This window comes from Astyanax mexicanus, chromosome 10 (assembly GCF_023375975.1).
Source record: "Astyanax mexicanus isolate ESR-SI-001 chromosome 10, AstMex3_surface, whole genome shotgun sequence".
NCBI lineage: Eukaryota > Metazoa > Chordata > Actinopteri > Characiformes > Acestrorhamphidae > Astyanax > Astyanax mexicanus.
The window spans coordinates 43,311,127-43,331,070 of NC_064417.1; the positions used below are offsets into that span (position 1 = coordinate 43,311,127).

The window sequence follows — 19,944 nt, forward strand, 5'->3', positions numbered from 1 at the left end:
GCTTTTGCAAGTCTGGTGCGTTTTTACATTCAGTAATAAATGCTCTTTTTTAGTTTTTAAAGTTAAAAAAGTTAAATTTTAGTTTGCTCAAATTTTATTAATCACATTATATAATATTGTCATGATAATACGTTGTTCTATCTTAAATCGCAACCATTGTGTTGTGATGCCTGTGGTTTAACACATACATTTTTTGGGTGTATTAAGTTTATGGTGTTATATTATTATATTATAGTACAGTTAGTGCTCAGTTTATTACAGAGTTTCTGCCACGAACTTTGATCCTCACTCCTGATTGGTGGACCGGGACTCGTGCTGTTGCTGCAGCTCGCCTCCGGCGCTGACCCCTCCCCTCCCACGCGGTCACACCGGACCCCTCCCCCGCCCCCTGCTGCCCCGAGGCTGCACCGCGTGCTCCCGCTGCTCGCCCTGCATCAGTCCGCTACATGGACGTGGTCGCGGAGACACCATGACGGGACTGGCGCGCGCACTCACACTGCTGGTGGTCCTGCTGGCGCTCGCGGGGAGCTGCGGGGCCCACCGTAAACTCCTCGTGTTTCTGATCGACGGGTTCCGTTATGATTACATCCACGAGCTGCAGAGCCTGCCGGGCTTCAGGGAGATCGTGCAGAACGGAGTCAAAGTGGATTACATGACCCCGGACTTCCCCAGCCTGTCCTACCCCAACTACTACTCCCTGATGACCGGTGAGACACACACACACACTGTATTAGTAACTTATATATACTATAAATTATTTTATGAATACAAAAGTTTGCTGTATTTATAAGCTCACATAAAACAGGTCATGAGCTGTCAGTAAAACATAAGACTGTAGGTTAACTATAATAAAAAAGAAGGGGATAATTGAACAACATCTTTACATACAGCTCTGAAAAAGAATTAGGAGACCACTTCAGTTTCTAAATCAGATTTTCTGATTTTGCTATTTCTAGGTATATGTTTGAGTAAAATGAATGTTGTTGTTTTATATAATTCCAAATTAAAATATAGCCGCAAGCGGCAATCATCGGGTTCAAGCACCAACTTGCACAATGGTGCCTACTGGAGCATTGAATGGTGATGTGTAAGAAGGTCTAATATGATTGGAGATGCCCTGTCACATTTAGAAATTATCAAGTTTTTCACCTGTTATTAATGTTGAGCAGAGGCCTTTCAACCTGATCAGTGCTTAAATTCACATGTAAATCTAGTGAACTTTGTAGGATATTCATTAAGTGAGTTAGAACTAGTCAAAAGGTGTCTACATGTTATTGGTATTGATCAGGTGGCTTCAACCAGAATGTTCACAAAGTGGTATTCAGATTGACCTTTGAACCTTTGCAGAACAAGCTGAAATGTTTGACCAAACAAGTTTAAATTAACACAAAGGAGTGAATGTTCTGATATGACATGTAATTACGAAGTTATTATAAATCTAGTTCTGAATTAAATGGCGCTTCATCAAGCACCAACTAGCACAATGGTGCCTACTAGAGCATAGGATGGTGATGTGTAAGAAGGTCTAACACAATTGGAGACATTCTGTCACATTTAGAAATGATCAAAAGTCTTTCACCTGTTATTAATGTTGAGAAGAGGCACAAAGGAGTGAATGTTCTGATATGACATGTAATGTCAAGTTATTCTTAATCTAGTTCTGTATTAAATGGCGCTTCATCAGAGTGATATTGTACAGAGGTCTTTAACATTGTGAGATTACAGCAAATACTGCAGAGTTACAGCAATTTAGGTTAGAAATTCCAAGGACGCACAGATTGCTTGATGCCTGGAGAGTATTGTATGTGAAATTTTCACAAATGTTTTTAATGAACATTTACCTAGAGACTCTACAGTGTGCAGCAAGACTGAAATGGAGGTGATAGGCCACATATCCAGAGAGTAGTTTCAATATAGCTATTTTCAAACAATTAGCAATTATGAATGAACAAAGCACTTTTTAAACATAGTTGTATTGAGAAATTTGTCAGAGCCACTGTACTAAATATGGCAAAAACAATTAGATGTCAAAATAGTACAGCATGATTGACATATACTCGTTTTTTTGGAACAGCGCCCCCCAGTGGGCGGATTGTTTCAGCACTTTGCAGGTCACTACAGTGTCTCCACCTGAACATAACTGCCAAATATCATCCAGATTGGGCAACATTCAGCCTGCCAAAATGTCTGCTGAATGCTGATTGGCTGATGGTGTTCAGCCATGTTGATTGATTAAGTTGCCCTTTGAACATCCTTTAGAGGCTGTATGATAGATTCTGCATGCAAAGTTTCAACTTGCTAGGTTGCACGGTTGCTGAGAAACAGTGCTCCAAATTTACCTCTTGAAGTGAATGGGGCATATATCCGGAAGGACTAATTTGCATATGGCGGCCATATTGTTTACATATTTAAACTTTTTCTTAATGAATATTGAAGCGCATGCTCTCACGAGTGTTTTGATACCAAACATGCCAGGATTGGTCAAAATTCCTAGGACTAGTTTGCAAAAGTAGGTTTTGCATATTATGCAAATTAGCAAAAAATCTATATAGACGGAAGTGCATGGTCCAAATTGGAAAGTTGTTGGTATTGACCCAAGGAATCCATCAAAAAAAGAATTTTGAATGTAGGTCTTATGGTTTTTGAGTTATTGAGAAAATTGTGAAAAATGAATTTCCTTGTTTATAGCGCCACCACTTGACCAATCGGTGCCATTTTTGTTGTCCACCGAGATGCACTGATCCTACATCTACGTACCAAGTTTCATTTCTCTATGACTTACGGTTTAGGCTGCACAACTGTTTTTTCAGGAGAAAAAGAATAATAATAATAATAATAATAAGAAGAAGAAAAATCTTAGCAAAAACAATAGGGTTCTACGCACCTTCGGTGCTTGAACCCTAAATATTGTCATTTAGAGCATTTATTTGCGGAAAATGAAAAATGGCTGAAATAACAAAAAAAGATGCAGAGCTTTTAATATTTGGTGAAATAACCCTGTTTTTTAATCACAGTTTTTATGCATCTTGGCATGTTCTCCTCCACCAGTCTTACACACTGCTTTTGGATACATTTCCGCCAATCCTGGTGCAAAAATTCAAGCAGTTCAGCTTGGTTTGATGGCTTGTGATCATCTATCTTCCTCTTGGTTATATTCCAGAGGTTTTACATTTTTAAGTGGTCTCTTATTTTTTTTTTCCAGAGCTGTATATGTACATCCCTACATATAGAAGCTACAAACCTATAAAGAACTATTTAATGTGGCAGTGATTTTAATATTTTACACGTTTCCTAAAATGAAATATAAGCAGGTTATGTTTGCACCATGTTTACATAAAGGTTGCATGTAAAATAATGTTATGAAGGGGGCTGCTTACGGTTTGTAAAAAATAAAAAAGGAAACAATAGTTTGCTCATTACTTAAAATTGTGTTGAGAATCGCTCATATATTTGAAAATTATCGAGATATTTTTTTTCTTACAATATTGGCATATGCATATGTTTGTTGTTTTATTGCCTTTAGCTTTCTTCATAATAAATAAATAACTATAAATAATATTATAAAAGGTTTGCTGCATAATACAAAAGTTATTCAACAGTTTGCTGCACCTGAGCTTATATAAAACAGTTAATTAGTTAATACATAACAAAAAAAGTGATCACAATGATAAAAGGAAGAACCACAGCAATTGTTCATTCTGTAGTAGTTGGTATTCACAAATGTACGCACAGGTATGACAAGTCATTTTACCCTATAATGGCACCAGCAATGCTAATTCTAACTTAAATTAATAAGGATTTAATTAGTATTAACTTTTATCTTTGATATCAGTTTTATGTTTGATCATATTACTAATAAAATGAGAGTTTCTATTAGTAAAAACTGCATTTGTGTCACATATCAGAGTTCTGTTCTGTAACATTTCTGGCAGCCTATTTAAATCTGTAAAAAAAATTGCAATACACCAAAACAGTGCAAATAAACGTCAGTCAGAATTAACAGAAAACAATGACAGATAAAATAAAAAAGAAGAAGAAAAAGAAGAAGAAGAAGTAGAAGAGCATCAACAAGAAGAGTTTCTCCTATTAATAATATAAGATGATGTTCTGTAAACTGGTCTGAAGATCTAGCTTACAGTTTATTTCCAGATTTCTCATGGACACCCAGCCAACACATAGATAAGTAAAATAAACGAAACCTCATCACCAGCACACTTGATTTAACACTTTTATTATTTTTAAAGTCAATTTGACCCCACTGAATAATGATTGATATTATTTCTGTGCTTCAGTTTAATTGATTAAAGGTATTGACCACCAAGCAACCATAAAATCAACATGATATAAAAATAGTTATATTGGGTCAGTTGTATAAAACATAAACAATATAAATATTTTGCACACATTTGTGTCAGATAATATTGAGATCACGTACAATTTTTTGCACCTTTGTTTTCGGCCTTAATCTAACAACTTACAGCAGGAGTAATGCCAGAACTACTGATAGTTCAACAAAACACATAAAATACTTGATACATAAACTCTGATCACATGTTCAGTTAGAATCATTTTCTGAAGGTTTAAATTGCTGGAGTTAAATTGAGCCCAAAGATAAAGAGTGTAAGTAAATGTGTGGAGGGTCAACTATAACTGAAGGCTTACTGAGGTTAGCTGATAAAAAAATTGATAAAAAAAATTATATCTTCATTATCTATCTTCATCTTCATCATTTTAAAATGAATATCATTGTTTTATTCTATGAACGGAAAAAAAAATAATATCTTCATTATCTATCTTCATCTTCATCATTTTACTCAAACATAAACCTATAAATAGCAAAATCAGAGAAACTGATTCAGAAACTGAAGTGGTCTTTTAATTTTTTCCAAAGCTATATTTATTGATATATTTATTTGATTACGTAGAAACACTCATTGCACATGGGGAGTGGAGAAAGGAGTAAATGATAGTCATGACTACAACGATTTTACAAAAACAAAGAATGATATTCTGTTATTAAATGTAAATACTTCCTAATATCTTACTTTTATTTACTACTTTCTATTGAATTGGCTATTGGCTAATTTATTACTATTTAATAAGCATTAGTATTTATTGTTTTTGAGATCTGTTTCTTTTATTCAGATTATTTAATTTACATTACTTTTACAACATTTAGCTGTAAGCTGCTTTTATTCAGAGCGACTTACAAGGTTGTTCTTATTATAGAGGTGGGTCAGTGTAGTGTTAGGAGTCTTGTCCAAGGACTCTTCTTGGTGTAGAACAGCATCCAGTAACCCAGACCTGGAATTGAACCCCAGTCTCTAACATGGTAGCTCATTGGCAGGTGGTGGTGTTATGTATACCACACCAACCATAATTATATAATGTATGATTAGATACGTATAAAGATGTTTTCTTTTATACTTTTTATACTATGTCAGTTTTCCTAAAATAAAAATGCAATATGTTGACTTGCTTACAGTATGGCAGTATGATGCAGTGTATCAAATCTTAACCCTTGTATTGTGATACTTATCATATCGGCAGGTGCTTGGTATGCATTGTTCTTTTATGCTATCCTTGGACTGGTTTCGGAGTTCTGATAATGGTTAGAGTTAGGGTTTGCACTTGACAAGAGGAATGTTCGACATTAAGCAACTCCAGAGAGTTCAGAGAGTTCAGCAAGATTAAAAAGGCAGTAAAACCTTCCCACCATTAAGACAATGCACATCCTTTTAGTGGCATGTGGATAAGTGATGGTTGAATGGTGCCATTGATTTCAAGAGCCTGGCACAGCGCATGGGTTTATCTCTTATCCAGCCACACAAGGACTCTCCACAGTGGTAACAGCTGGGCATCTTATCACCTCTCCCACTCTCACTGAGGCAATTGTGTTGTTTACACTCTGAGAGGCTGCACTGAAGACTGGGCTTTAAAATATGAAGGAGAACACTTGAAAACTCCATTTTAGAAGACGTTTTAGTGCATTAAACTAACTGAGGAGCTGCTGATCTGATCAGCCCTTCTGAGTATTTTTGGTTTCTCATGTATCAAATATACAAGGTTGTGGACAGAGCCTGTTTATGATTTGATAAGCTTTGATACTGGTGTCTCCTTAATAGAACATGAATGGTCTTAGCAAGTCATCAAGCAAGGCCACTGGATCATGGTGAGGGAAAGTGATAGCTGAAAAAGTGATAAAAAAATAATATCTTAGCAAGTGAAATCCTCTTAAATGTAGTCTAAATATGTAATATTTCTCTTTTTTAATCATTCATGTAATATTATAAGAGATAACAACTTATTTCTAGCTTGCTTGTAATTGCTTTTGGCATTTTAATCTAATCAAGTGTCTTGATCAAATATGTTCTGATGATACACGCTCTGCTTTTTATATTGCCTTAAATTATAGAGACAGCAAAACATGGGATTTAGATGGTGAGAAGACAGTTTGGAAATTTGAAATATGCTGATATGAAGTGAATAAACTTGTACTCTCTTGTGTTTGGGCACTTGGGGAGACAGCACTCTTGGCAGACAATGGAGGCAATACTGCCCTCTTAATACTTTGTATAGTGCATTGTACTTGAAAATGAATAATCATTAATAAATAAATAATAAATTATGTATCTCATTGTTAAACACTAAGAAAAATAAGTACAAATTTGTACGTAAAAGAGTACAAAGCTTGTCGCTGGGGCTGTACCTTATATTGAGATACAATAAAGTACCTTTTAGTAAAAGTCTTTTTTTGTACCTATGTTTTTTGAACCAGTTAAGATTATAAACTTTATATTCAACTGAATATGTGTGAAGAACTGATCCAAAATTGTCTGGCTTTCAAATGAGAAATGTATAATTAAAATACATATTGGTTATTAGTACAGTGATACAGAATACTGAATATACCATTTGGCTGATTAAATGGTACAAATCTGCACTCCTGCTGTTACGAATGACTTTGTACTTCAGAGGGAACAAATCTAATCTTCTAAAGACCAATATAACGCCTTTCACAGTACAATTATAAAAACAAAAAAGTACTCATATCGTACCTCAGTTTTTTACTGTGTACTGAGCTCTACTAAAGCATGAGTAGACTGATAAATCACTGTACTTATCAGGTACAAAACTTGTTCTAAAGTTTTTTTGAATGTTAATTATAAATTGTGCTTTTTTGTTAATTATAAATTGTGTTTTTGATAAAGTGATACTTCAGAATATTTTTTTCTAATTCATTCGCTCTCTCTCTCTCTCTGTCTCTCTCTCTCTCTGTCCCTCTTTCTCTCTCTGCCTGTCAGTGGAACAAAGAACAACACTAAGCCCCAGCACACTCACTTCCAGTCTAGCCTCTCCCATCACTGCTGCCCTGTAGGGACGATTTGCTGATGGTGGTTGTTTTGCTTGGGCTCATGCACCCCCCCTCTCCCCGCAATCCCTGGCCAGGGTCAGGAGGGAGTCTGTTCTGACTATTGGACTCAGGCATTAGCAGAGATACGATGAGAGAAACAATGAAGACAAAGCCCAGCCAACACGAGGGACGTCTGCTGGTCCCACCATCCCCAAACCAGACTGCTATTAGGCGAACCTCTCTTTTATAACATGCAGGGACTTTAACTGATTATAGCTATATTATTTCATGATAATTATGTTTATTTTAATTCCTAATCAGTTTTTGTAAGTTTTCTGGAAGTCTGTATGATTCACAAAAAAAATAATGGAGTGATATTTTGCCCAGATGTTTGTTTGCTTAAATACCCTCTTTATGGTCATAATGGTGATGGCAATATTTGGCTCTGAAAGGTTTATTAGAACTGTTCCTTTCTGGGCAGAATGAGTACAAGTAAAACTGTTAAGCATGGTGGTGGGAGGAGTGTGCTCTCCCACTTGTCATGTTTTCTTGCCTAGTTGAATTCATTCTTAATGCATACAGCAAGACAGCATTTATTATAGGCCCTATACAACAGATTATGTAATATATACTCAAGTGAATTAATTAAATACATTTACATTTGTTTTTTTTTTCAACAACTCAAGCACAAACATAGACACTGATCCAATCTATTGTCTATAACACTAAGAAGCTTTAAATATGTTCTTTTTTAAGGAAGCACTTCACTTTAGATGAGTAAGCAGAGCTTGGGCTTTCATGCTCAATAATAACATAAAACAGTCTGTGCTATTTCTTTTAGCCTAGATTTGTTACAAGTCTGGAATTGCAGTACTTCTCTTTTCCCTCCAGTGTCTGATTCAGCATTTCCCATTAATATTTTATTTTATTGGTTTACTGCTCATTCTTGCCAACTTTGTGATTAAATTGTTCTGCCTTTCACTGTACACTGATCAGACTTAACATCAATACAACAGAAAGGTAAACCAAAAAAAGTAAGATTATCTTCATTTGTGTGGTATTCTGTTCTTAAATAACACCATTCTGGGACGAGCAACATGCCTGAAGCCCCTCCTCTTAATGTATCGTCCTATAGATACAGCTCTGGAAACAACAAAAGGCCTCTTAAAAATGATGAGTTTCTTTGATGTAACCTAATAAAAAAAACTCTGCATAATCAAGAGGAAGATGGATGATCACAAGCCATCAAACCAAGCTGAACTGCTTGAATTTTTGCACCAGGAGTGGCATAAAGTTATCCAAAAGCAGTGTTTAAGACTGGTGGAGGAGAACATGCCAAGGTGCATGAAAACTGTTATAAAAAACAGGGTTATTCCACCAAATATTGATTTCTGAACTCTGAATTTTATGAATATGAACTTGTTTTCTTTGCATTATTTGAGGTCTGAAAGCTCTGTATCTTTTTTTATTGAAGCCATTTATCCTTTTCTGCAAATACATGCTCTAAATGACAAGATTTTTATTTGGAATTTGGGAGAAATGTTGTCCGTAGTTTATAGAATAAAACAACAACTGAAATGTTTTCTAGAGCCTTGCAAGTCTTGGCACACTCCACCACCAAGTCACCTACTCAGTATTGCAGGCAGGTGATGCTAAGGCCTAGGCCTTGGTCCATGCAATAAACAGACATTAATGGAGATAGATCGGTGTCTCCTACTCACCCTTAATCATGTGTTGCTACCCTTAATTAACCCTGTGTTTCTCTTTATCCTGCAGGTCGCAACTGTGAAGTGCACCAGATGATTGGGAATTACATGTGGGACAAAGACTCTCTAAAAGAGTTTGTAATTGGAACAAATCCAGACAGTCGCTTGCCCATGTGGTGGAATGGCTCAGAACCTCTCTGGATAACCATGCAGAAACTGGGCAAGAATGTCTACATGTATTACTGGCCAGGTCAGTCTAGTGTGTGTATGTTTTTTTGGTATACCATTCATCGTTTATTCTGAAATCAGTGGTATTAAAATGTCCAGAAGCATTGCTTTGAAGATTTGATTGCTTCCCAGCTCATTCCCAGACCTCCCAAGTCTCCCGGAAGTTGTGGGAATCTACCGCATATCAGTATCGACTCCCTGATGCACGCAAGGCAGATAAAATCTCTTGGAATCTATAATATGTGACTCAAAAGTGAGGGTTCTGATTGTCCTGTTCTCTACAAAGAGTCTGTGAGTCAGCCAATCCAATTCCAGGTCCGGAGGTACCTCCCTGAAGTTAATTTTTGCAACTTGGATGAACTGGATGGAGCACCAACATTCAAGAAAACACAGTTCCACTGCTCTACAGCTCAATACTTAACTTTTCAGATTCATGTTTATTCAATTCAATTCAATTCAATTTTATTTCTATAGCGCTTTTTACAACAAATGTTGTCACAAAGCAGCTTTACAGAGAAACAGGTCCAAGCCAGTGATGCCAACAGTGGTACGGTTGTGGTGGCAACAGTGGCAAGGAAATCTCACTTATACTAAGAGGAAGAAACCTTTGGAGGAACCAAGACTCAGTCAGAGGATCCCTATCCCCCTCATGTTGTATTATTGTTCCTTACAGAGCTTAGTAGACCAGCTGTGTGTGTTTGTGTGGTTGCACATTTATGTCAGCAGTGGGTGCAACATTAACTAGCTCATTGCATTTACTAGAATGTGTGTATGTGTTAAGTTTATTAAAAAATTGTATTCTGGGTAGGGTGTGAAGTGGAGATCCTTGGTGTCCGGCCATCATTCTGTGAGGAGTATGTTTACAACCCCTCAGAGAAGAACCTGACTGACTCCATTGAGAATGCTCTCAATGTGCTAAAGTAAGTCTTACACAGGCGTCTCTGGCCCGTCGTTAAAGCCACCACAGCATCAGCATGAGTGTATTAATGTGTGCTAAGTAGAGATCAGAGCAAAGTGCTATTGACAATGCAGTATATTCATTTAAGTCTATGTACTATTTAGGATGCAATATTTTATAAGTTAAGGATAATAACTTGGTCATTTAATCACTTGATTCATAAAATACACTAATTATCTAGTGATTTAACGGCATTGCATACAACAATAGAATATTAGAGATGCAGATACACAGATATGCCAAAAATTAGTCCACAAAACACATGATTAAACACTGATTTGTTTGTGTTTTAATGAATATAGTGTTGTAAATCAACTACTACAGCACTTTTTCAGAGAAAGCTAAGACTATATTCTTGTAGTTGGACTCTTCATTAACCTCATGACTAGTCCTAAATGCTCTAATTCCACTATATTGCAGGTCTTAAATGCAGGAATGGATGTATTTTGACAAAATACCAAACAAAAGATAAAATATCTCTATGCATTGTTTTATGCATACTTTTATTTGATATTGGGTTTATTTTAAGGTTTGTAACTGAATTAAGTTAATAAGTTATGAGGTGAGTGGTTTACATTTTTCCTATGTTCTATGCTCTTGCTTTCATAAGGAGTAATAAGGCGGACATGGCAGCTGTTTACTATGAGAGAATTGATGTGGAGGGGCACCACTATGGTCCTGGGTCACAGCAGGTCCAAAGGGCTGTTCATGGACTGGATGTGGCAGTTCAGACGCTAAACCGCAAAATCAAGGTCTGCACACACTTTATTAATTCAGCATTAATAGTGTAAGAATTTAACAGTTGCAGTGTTAATATAACACTAATATAAAATGTTTTTATACTGTTTTATAAATATATCACTGTACTTCTGTGATCCATATCGTCGCTGTCCAATGAAAAAAAACTTTACAGGAGAGAAAAAACTTGAAAACTTTCAATGGAAGTCAATGTAAAAAGAGTTTATTTCAGGCCATTTTGAAGAGTTTCTATTGGTCCGTTCATCAAGACATTTTGGCACATTGTAAGGGACAGTTTGTTCAAAATTATTATGTAAAAATCGACAAAAATGGAGATATGTGTTTTTCATTGGACGATATGTAAAGCATGGAAGAACATTAAATGACCGATATTGTAAATGTATTCCAGGAGAAGAACATGCAGAATGAGCTGAACGTCATCATGTTCTCTGACCATGGAATGACTGATATCAAATGGATGGAGAAGGTCATTGAACTGGAGGCTTACATAAACATGTCCGACATCATAAAGATGATGGATAGAGGGCCAGTCGTTAGTTTGTGGCCCAAGCAAGCACGATTTGAAGAGGTGGGTTCACTGTATTACTCAGGTATTCAGCTAAATTGAACAGATAAATTGAGCAGATAACATACGCTGCTCTATGTACTATGACTTTCTTTAGGACCTGGCCAGACTTTGTTCCAAGCTCGTTACACTTTTATGTCCAGTCATCACAGTTAAGTGTGCGTTCACTGGAATGTGCAGGACCAAAGGTTCTGTACTGTAGAGATTGGGTTTTTCTTGGAGAAAACCCAAACCGCTTAATATGTAATCCATTGTTCTATAAATTAGCAATTAAACCCACTCTAAAACTTTTATAGATGCTTTAAATTCGCTGTGAGGGATTTAACTGGTAACAGGGCCTGTTGTAAATGTCTTAAAGCTTGAGTTGTTAATAGGTAGTTTGCCCCCTACAGTTATAGTAGTAGTTTTTGGACATATGGTTCAGAAAATGACTTTTAACTTTTCAAATAAGTAAACAGTTTTATTCTTTTTTTATATGAACACCAATATGCCACTCATCATGGGTCAGGAACTAGTATGCTATATCTCTTGCCATGTCTTCTGAATGCTAAGGAATGCTAGAATTGCTGCAGTTGGTCTGCAGGTCTAGGTTCAGCAACAGTATGTGCTGAAAGAATGAGGTCAGCTGACTACCTGAATATACTAAATATAGAGCAGGTTATTCCATCAATGGATTTTTTTCTTCCCTGATGGTACGGGCATATTTCAAGGTGACAATGTCGGAATTCATGGGGCTGGAATTGTAAAAGAGTGGTTCAGCATGAGATCATCATTTTCACACATGGATTGAGAGAGTTCACCACAGAGTCCAGACCTTAACCCCATTTGAGAATCTTTGGGATGTGTTGGAGAAGACTTTGACCAGCGGTCAGACTCTACCACACATGTGTCAAACACAAGGCCCGCGGGCCAAATGTGGCCCGCCACGTCTTTTTATGTGGCCCGCGAGAGCTTGTAAAATCTTAGTGTCTATAATAAATAGGTCAGAAGCGTTCTTTGACCAAAAAATACATTTCCCACAATGCTTGTCGATTGTATTACTCGCAAAGTTATGGCTTACTGCCACTACACGGCAGTGTAGTCATTGATGTGGAAACCCTGCCGGAGGGAAGGTGTAACTTCGCGGGTGGAATTGAGACATGTTTATCCCATAATATCCAGAAAAAGAAAAGTTGATGCAGACGGACGGCTGTGCTTCAAGGCGAAAGACCGGTATGCATTTTGTGTTACTGACCAAAATAAACGCTTTTTAGAAGAGATATAAATTATGTGTAAATATTTATAAGACAATAGCTGATAAAATCTGTTTTAATGAGGTTAATAAACATCACTGTGACATCGCTAGTCGCAGTTTCACCTCAGCAAAGGACGAGGAGGTGAATCACTTATCTAACCAGCCTTTACTGATTTCTGCCCCCAATAACCCTTTCAATAACCTCCAATAGCCTTTAATAGTCTCCAGTAGCCTTCAACAGTCTAACCTTGCAGCCGTGGTGTGTTCTAAACTCCGTAGTTATAAACATCCTGAGGTTAGCAGCGCGCTAACTGACCTGTTTATAATGTAATCCGAGCAGTGACTCCGGGATGGCTGCTCTAAACTGCTGCTGTTAGCTGCTTGGGCTGAAATATGAACTGTAGAGAGCTGTATTATCCGGTTAGTGGGGTTATTTTATTTCATACACAGAAGAACTTAAAATCCTGTAGCCCGTGGCTGGGCTGTAGCTCTGACTCAGTAAAGACTGTGGGCTTGTGCTGCTGCAGCTCCCACTAGTGGTTGGATGAGGAAATGCTAAATCTGTCACAGCTCACAATTTTTGATTTTATATTTATTAAGCCTCTTTTCAGTATCAAACGTTTTGATCAAAGTTAATATAACTTGTATTTTATGTCATTTCTATTCACTTGTATAGTTTCGTTCTTGATTGATGGAGTTTTTGGATTTCATAACAGGATTTATGTTAATAGAGCAACAAGCAAACATTTTTTCCATGCAACTGTAATATTTGATTGAATAAATAATATATTGAGAGTTATTTAACATTAAGGAGTAATTACATTCATTTACATATATTACATTTGGTTACATTTTCTTATATTTATAAGTTACATCTGGCCCTCGGAGGACAGCCAATATGCCAATGTGGCCCTCGGCCAAAATGAGTTTGACACCCCTGCTCTACCATCATCAATGCTCAGAAGCTTATTGAAACAATTCCACAGTGATAAGTGCTGCAATCAAAGCTAAATGGGGTCCAACTAAATATTAGAGTGTGTGACCTTTTCTTTGGTGGCAACTTTTTTTTTGGCCTGGCAATTTACTATTAAGTCCCCTTCAAACTTGATCATTTGATACTAAGTTGCTTTTCCATGAGCACACTTTTTTAACATTAGTATTCATTAGTTTACAGGTGTGGACATACCCAAGCTGTTTCCCTGAAGTTACTTGTCATGCTAACTGTAGACACTGCTATCTCAACTCAGTGTATGCCAGCATGTACAGTATATTCACACAATATCACAGAATAACTCCCTTCCATTCCTCCCCCAAGTAATTTATTTCTATTAATCTTTCATTTAGATATACAGGGCTCTGCAAGTAGTGGAAAACATGAATGTGTATCGGACATATGAAATCCCAGATCGCTATCACTACAAGGCCGGAAGGTTCGTCTCACCGCTGACGCTAGTTGCTGAGCCTGGATGGTTCATCACTGAGGTTTGTGTCTCCTTTTCTTTACTAGATATGGGAAAAGTTGAGAAAAGGTGTTTATTAAGTGCAGAAGAACTCACTTATTAAGTATTTTAAATATTTTTTATGCATTAATACAATTTAACTGTAAGTGGGGAAAAAGTGATAAGATACAATGATGACACAATGACTACAATATTTACAACTCTGTTATTTTGCAATTGAACTTGCAACAATAAGCTTTTCTTTTGTTAGCAATAAAGCCACATGATGTCGCCTAGTTTTAACACTAATAAAAACTTATTTACAAGTCTACAAGTTTACTAGATGCTGTCCTCTTCTCTTCCTGTGTATGTTATGTTAGCTAGCTAAAGAGATTGTAGCCAGTTGGCTTGTTATATTTCCTCCACACTGAAAACTCAAAATTTGTATGAACTCAGATAAACTAAGCCTGTTTTACGTAAAAATGGGATATTTCCAAACATTTCTCAACTATTTTGAGTTAGCTGAACATTTGTAGGCACATATATAATGTACATTCAAACAGAGATCTTTGAGTTGAATCAACCTATAATGTAGTGTATAGTACTTGAGAAAAATAATTTTGTAAATAAAATATATAAATTCAGGAAATGTTTTATGTAAATATATGTATATCTATTTGTTAAGTTTACTGTACTTAAAACATTTATGTTTCTTAAGTAATTTTTTGCAACAAAAGTTTTGAGTTTAGTGAACTTATTGGGTTTTACAGTGCACTCGCTTCCCTGAGTTTGGGTTTGGCTTTCTATGGTCATATTAATAAAATAAAAGCTGATGTTTGTTTAGCTTCGGTTTGGCACTCGGTTAAAGTAATCCAGTTTGCTTTTAAGGAAGTGGATATTGGAGAGCATAGCTATGAAGAGGCTATTATTAGCCAACTGTCAGCCTCTTTTTGAACTTCTGCTGATGTAGCATCACTGGGAAGCTACACTCGGAGAAAAGCAAAGTGCCCCAGCTTTGATACATCAGATAACAGATGTCTGTGCTGACCAGCATCATATTATTGGGAGTGATGAGGGCAGAGGGTGCTATCTACCCTCCCAGAGAGAGCATGTCCAGTGTATGGCTCTCTCAGACTCTGGATGCTGCAGGTGAAGCAGTGTGATCTGGAATTTCATTTAAATACAGTTTGTAGGCCTTGTTTTAAATCTTGAAATAGCCATGCTAGTCTGACTCATTTGATCTCTCCTAACTCCTACTGTTAATCCTGTTAATCCTGCCGGAGGCTGGTCTCTGAGAACAGAATTAGGTCTAAAGCAAGAATAGAAAATATGCTGAATAAGTGCTGAATCACCACTGACACCTGCACATTAGCTAATGCTCAGAAAAAGGTCCCAAATCATATAGTTTATACTGGCATTGATATTCATCTTAACCAATTCGCCTATTCTCAGTAGAGGGTACTTGTTCCATCCCCTAGAGAACATCTGATATTCAGAAATGCCAGTCATCTCTGTATGCAGCATGGCACTCTCCTTTCATCCCTGTGACCTCCCAGTACCCCTGCTGGCTAGGCCGCTTCTTAGCATTCCTGTTTCATCGCTCACTCATGATTCAGTCTTGCATGTAACAGCCCTATTTTGCCCAAAACAATAGTCCTCTTCTCGATCCTTTGAGGGAAAACCTGGCAAAGTGTAAAGGGCCTCAATATCTGTGCGTCATCAGACTCTGAACACAAATAAAACAGCATTCCATGGTCTTCAGGACCTCAGAGGAGTCATGTACTGTATGTCAGGGTCTGAGGCAGAGATGAGTGCTTGCAAAGCAGATTCGGAGAGTAAAAACAGACTTATCTCACCCATCTCACTCATTCTGCTTACAGAGCAAAGCCAAGCTGCCCTTCTGGCAAAATGGCACCGGAGAGGCGGATGCCTGGCAGCATGGTTGGCACGGCTATGACAATGAATACGTGGATATGAGAGGCTTCTTTTTGGCACAAGGACCAGGTAATATTCGTATAGTACACACACACACACATTATATATACATATACAGTAGCAGTCACACCTTTTTATTCAATGTTTTTCTTTCTTTCTTTTTTTTTCTTACGTTAAATGAACACTGAAGTCATCAAGGAACACACAAGCAATCATGTAGTAACTTAAAAGTGTTAAACAAACCAAAATACTCTGTGAAACATTTAGATGGCTCTCATCTGGGGTACTGTTAACCCCTTAAGAGGCCAGCATTTTTGTCAACTTTCTGCCTGATATTACACACCTAAATCTGGAAGATTAATAGGCAAGCATTACATAAAAAGGTCTCAAGTTTGATAATAAACTTTACTACACATTCTGATTGCAATTGTAATAGAAATGATAAAAAAATGTAAGTAAATCTGCAACTTTAAAATTAAAATTAATAAAATCATAAAATTGGCTCTTTCCTAAAGTTCATTTTAAAATCAGTGGTTTCCTAAATACAACTTAAACATTTACTTTCCTCCAAACCTTTTGTTTTTTTATGCTTGTCTAGTTTTTATGTCTTTTTTAAATTCAATACAGGAGTCTTCAAAGCCCTTACATTTCCAGAATGTGAATAACCTATTTTACTGCAGAGAAAAATCTACACTTGTAGCCTGTATATGTTCCAAGGCATGTAAAGGGGGGTTAACTTGCAGTTTCTGAGGCTGGTAACTCTGATGATCTTATCCTGTGCAACAGAGGGAACTCTTGGTCTTTCTTTACTAGGGTGGTTCTGATGAGAGCCAGTTTCATCATACTGTTTTTGATGGTCTTTGCGACTGCACTTTAGGATACTTGCAAACCCCTAGGATTTGGAAAAACCCTACAAGAACCCGATGTAGAGAGCTATTTATCCAAGGAGCGGTAAACTTTAGCAACCTAGTTTGGCCCACAAGGTCTGTTACAAACCTACAAGCGTGGGTGATTTAAAACCCTTTTTCTCTTCAGTAAAATAAATTATAATCCTAGAGACTACTACAAGACACAAGGGGTCTACAAAGTGGACTATTACACATACTAATTTTAGATCAGTAAGAGCCCAAATTCTTAAGTTTGAAAATATAGACATAGACATAGAAACTAGTCAACAGTTACTAAACAAAAGGTTCGGAGGACAAGAACTTTTTAAAAATAAAAATAATTTATTTAAAAATCTGTAAACATTTCGGAACGCACGCATAGTATGATTTGTATTCATTATATATTTTTTTCATTTTTTTACAATATTTAAAATATTAAAAAATATTTCCTGTTACAATAATAATTAGGATTTTCAGTAATGTTTTTTTATCAAATATGGTAGGTGTGTAGGCGTGTAATACCAGGCCTATTGTATGTCCTCAAACGGGGGGTAATGCTAATATAGCAGTTATTGTAATTTTGGATTGGGCCTTCATGATCAGTTTAAATACTGACTTTTGCCATTTCATTGGAATTGTATGTGTTTGACCTGCATTGTATCTGATCTTATCCACTACACTTTCTATCCTTTAGACTTCAAGAAGAATTTCCAGGCAGGACCAATCAGAGCAGTGGATGTTTATAATATAATGTGTAACACACTGGGTATCAAGCCTCTTCCAAACAATGGCTCCTGGTCCAGAGTGGAATTCATGCTGGCGGACTCTGCTGGTGCTACACGGCCTGGGCTGCTTTATAGCTGCATGCTGGCAATACTGACGCTGCTGCTGCTGTCTGCTCAGCTCTAGAACTTTCCTCCTTTTTAGCCCTTCTTTCATCTGTGCTGTTTAAGGACATCAAACCGGAGCATACAGAGACACAAAGACCTACATGGAGTATGTAATTATTTAAAATGAGATATGCTCATGTGATTCAGTGCAGTGTTCACAAACACAGTCATAAATATAGCCAGTTACTTAAACATGTAGATAAAGGATGAACTCTTTGCGCCTGTACAAGAAAAACTGAAACATTAAGATCGTGAGGACAAAGAGATTTTTCAATTTATTTGAATACTTTTTAATCTATTCTATGAAATTGTGTTGCACGATGTTGCATAATATTTTGTATCCCGCCTGAATGTCTGTTTTTGTTTGAATGTCATACAATTATGAAGGATGCAATGTTTTTCATATTCTACCTATGATACCCAGAATCTTTGAAGTCTCTATTGTTTTGAATGTAAGTGAACATATTGGTTGTTTATTTTTCATTGAAAATCTCCATTATCTCTTTCTCATCACTATTTCCTTAATTTCTTTGTAAGATCATCTGTCTGGGTCTTTAAACTAATTTTAGTTTTCTCAATAAAATAAAATACATATAGACTTGTTGACCCGAAACATAATGCAACCTGTATTGCTGCAAAACTCACTGAGAGTTTCTACAGTTTCTGAATCACTTTCTCTGATTTTGCTATTTATAGGTAGATGTTTGAGTAAAAATTAAAATTGTTGTTTTATACTATAAACTATGGACAACAAAAATACTGTCATTTAGAGCTTTTATTTGCAGAAAATGAGAAATGGCTGAAATGACAAAATAATGAAACCTTAAATAATGAAAAAAGTAAGTGCATATTCATAATGTTTTAAGAGTTCAGAAATCAATATTTGGTGTATTAACCCTGGTTTTTAATCACAGTTTTCATGCACCTTGCCATGTTCTCCTTCACCAGTCTTACACACTGCTTTTGGATACCTTTATGCCACTCCTGGTGCAAAAATTCAGGCAGTTCAGTTTGGTTTGATGGCTTGTGATCATCCATCTTCCTCTTGATTATATTCCAGAGTTTTTTTTTCATTTGGTAAAATCCAATTTTAAGTGGTCTCTTATTTTTTCCATAGCTGTATGCAGAAAAACTGTATAAAGGATTACAGGTGTTGTCTGATTAGACACATGTATAAAAGCGCTTTTCCAGTTGCCCTATGGAAAGGCTCTCAGAGGATACTTTTGTGTAGTGCACCTCTTGGTGAGAGATTGTTGTCGCACATCATTGGATTGAGAAAAGCAGGAGAGCTGTTTTGATAAACTGCCTGCTATCTGGGCCATCTGTCAGTCAGCCTCAATCCCTTTCTGTTAAAGAATGTCATGGAAAAGATATCTTCAAAGCAAGAGACTGTAAGTGTATCATATTTAGTGACAAATCTTATTTTTTTGGCATCCAACAACAGTTGGTTCAAGTCTAGAGGCTTTGTGGTGAGTGCTTCAACCCTGCCTTTGCTATGGAGCAACACACACTGCCCCAAAGCCTGGCTCTGATCTGGGAGCAATTACGTACATGTACATTCCTAGTAGTAATACAATGGACACTAACAGCTTAGTGTGTGATAAGACATCCTGTGCGATAAGACATCCTGTGGCCATGTGTTACCTCCCATGACAGGGCCTCCATTTGGCATTTTCTTAGCAGGATAATACTCCCCCACACACAGTGTTTCCTAGAAATGTCTTTTCCAGATTTATCACCATCTAACAATTAATGGACCAGCTGGGATAGCATCATCTATTGCATTGTACAGTTTTCACCAATAAACATATTCTTTTAGTCTGCACACATACACATAGTATAAAGTTTATTTCCATTCCTATCACATTATTAGCAACATCAGCAATTTGTAGCACTATGTCTGGATCATTTCAAAACTTACCGATTAAGCTGTCTTTAGAATTTAAGTTTTATTGTGGCTGGACTTGTGCAGTTTAAGATCTTAAAGGC

At 36.7% G+C, this 19,944-nt stretch overlaps 1 protein-coding gene across 1 annotated transcript; it reads left to right on the plus strand.

Annotated features, from left to right (window-relative positions):
- Window positions 1–393: 393 nt before the first annotated feature.
- On the plus strand, window positions 394–19,280 carry enpp6 (ectonucleotide pyrophosphatase/phosphodiesterase 6). The gene is made up of 8 exons (XM_007247474.4): window positions 394–707; window positions 9,131–9,310; window positions 10,097–10,208; window positions 10,857–10,998; window positions 11,394–11,573; window positions 14,149–14,286; window positions 16,124–16,247; window positions 17,760–19,280. The coding sequence occupies exons 1-8, from the start codon at window positions 470–472 to the stop codon at window positions 17,972–17,974; spliced, it is 1,329 nt and encodes a 442-aa protein (XP_007247536.3). The 5' UTR covers window positions 394–469; the 3' UTR covers window positions 17,975–19,280.
- The last annotated feature ends 664 nt before the right edge of the window (window positions 19,281–19,944 follow it).

Bases quoted from the DNA above. Each gene is read 5' to 3' on its own strand.
- enpp6 (XM_007247474.4), top strand. From the start codon at position 470: ATGACGGGACTGGCGCGCGCACTCACACTGCTGGTGGTCCTGCTGGCG. The intron at 708-9,130 runs GTGAGACACACA...TTTATCCTGCAG, and splicing joins CTACTACTCCCTGATGACCG to GTCGCAACTGTGAAGTGCAC. The intron at 10,209-10,856 runs GTAAGTCTTACA...TGCTTTCATAAG, and splicing joins AATGCTCTCAATGTGCTAAA to GAGTAATAAGGCGGACATGG.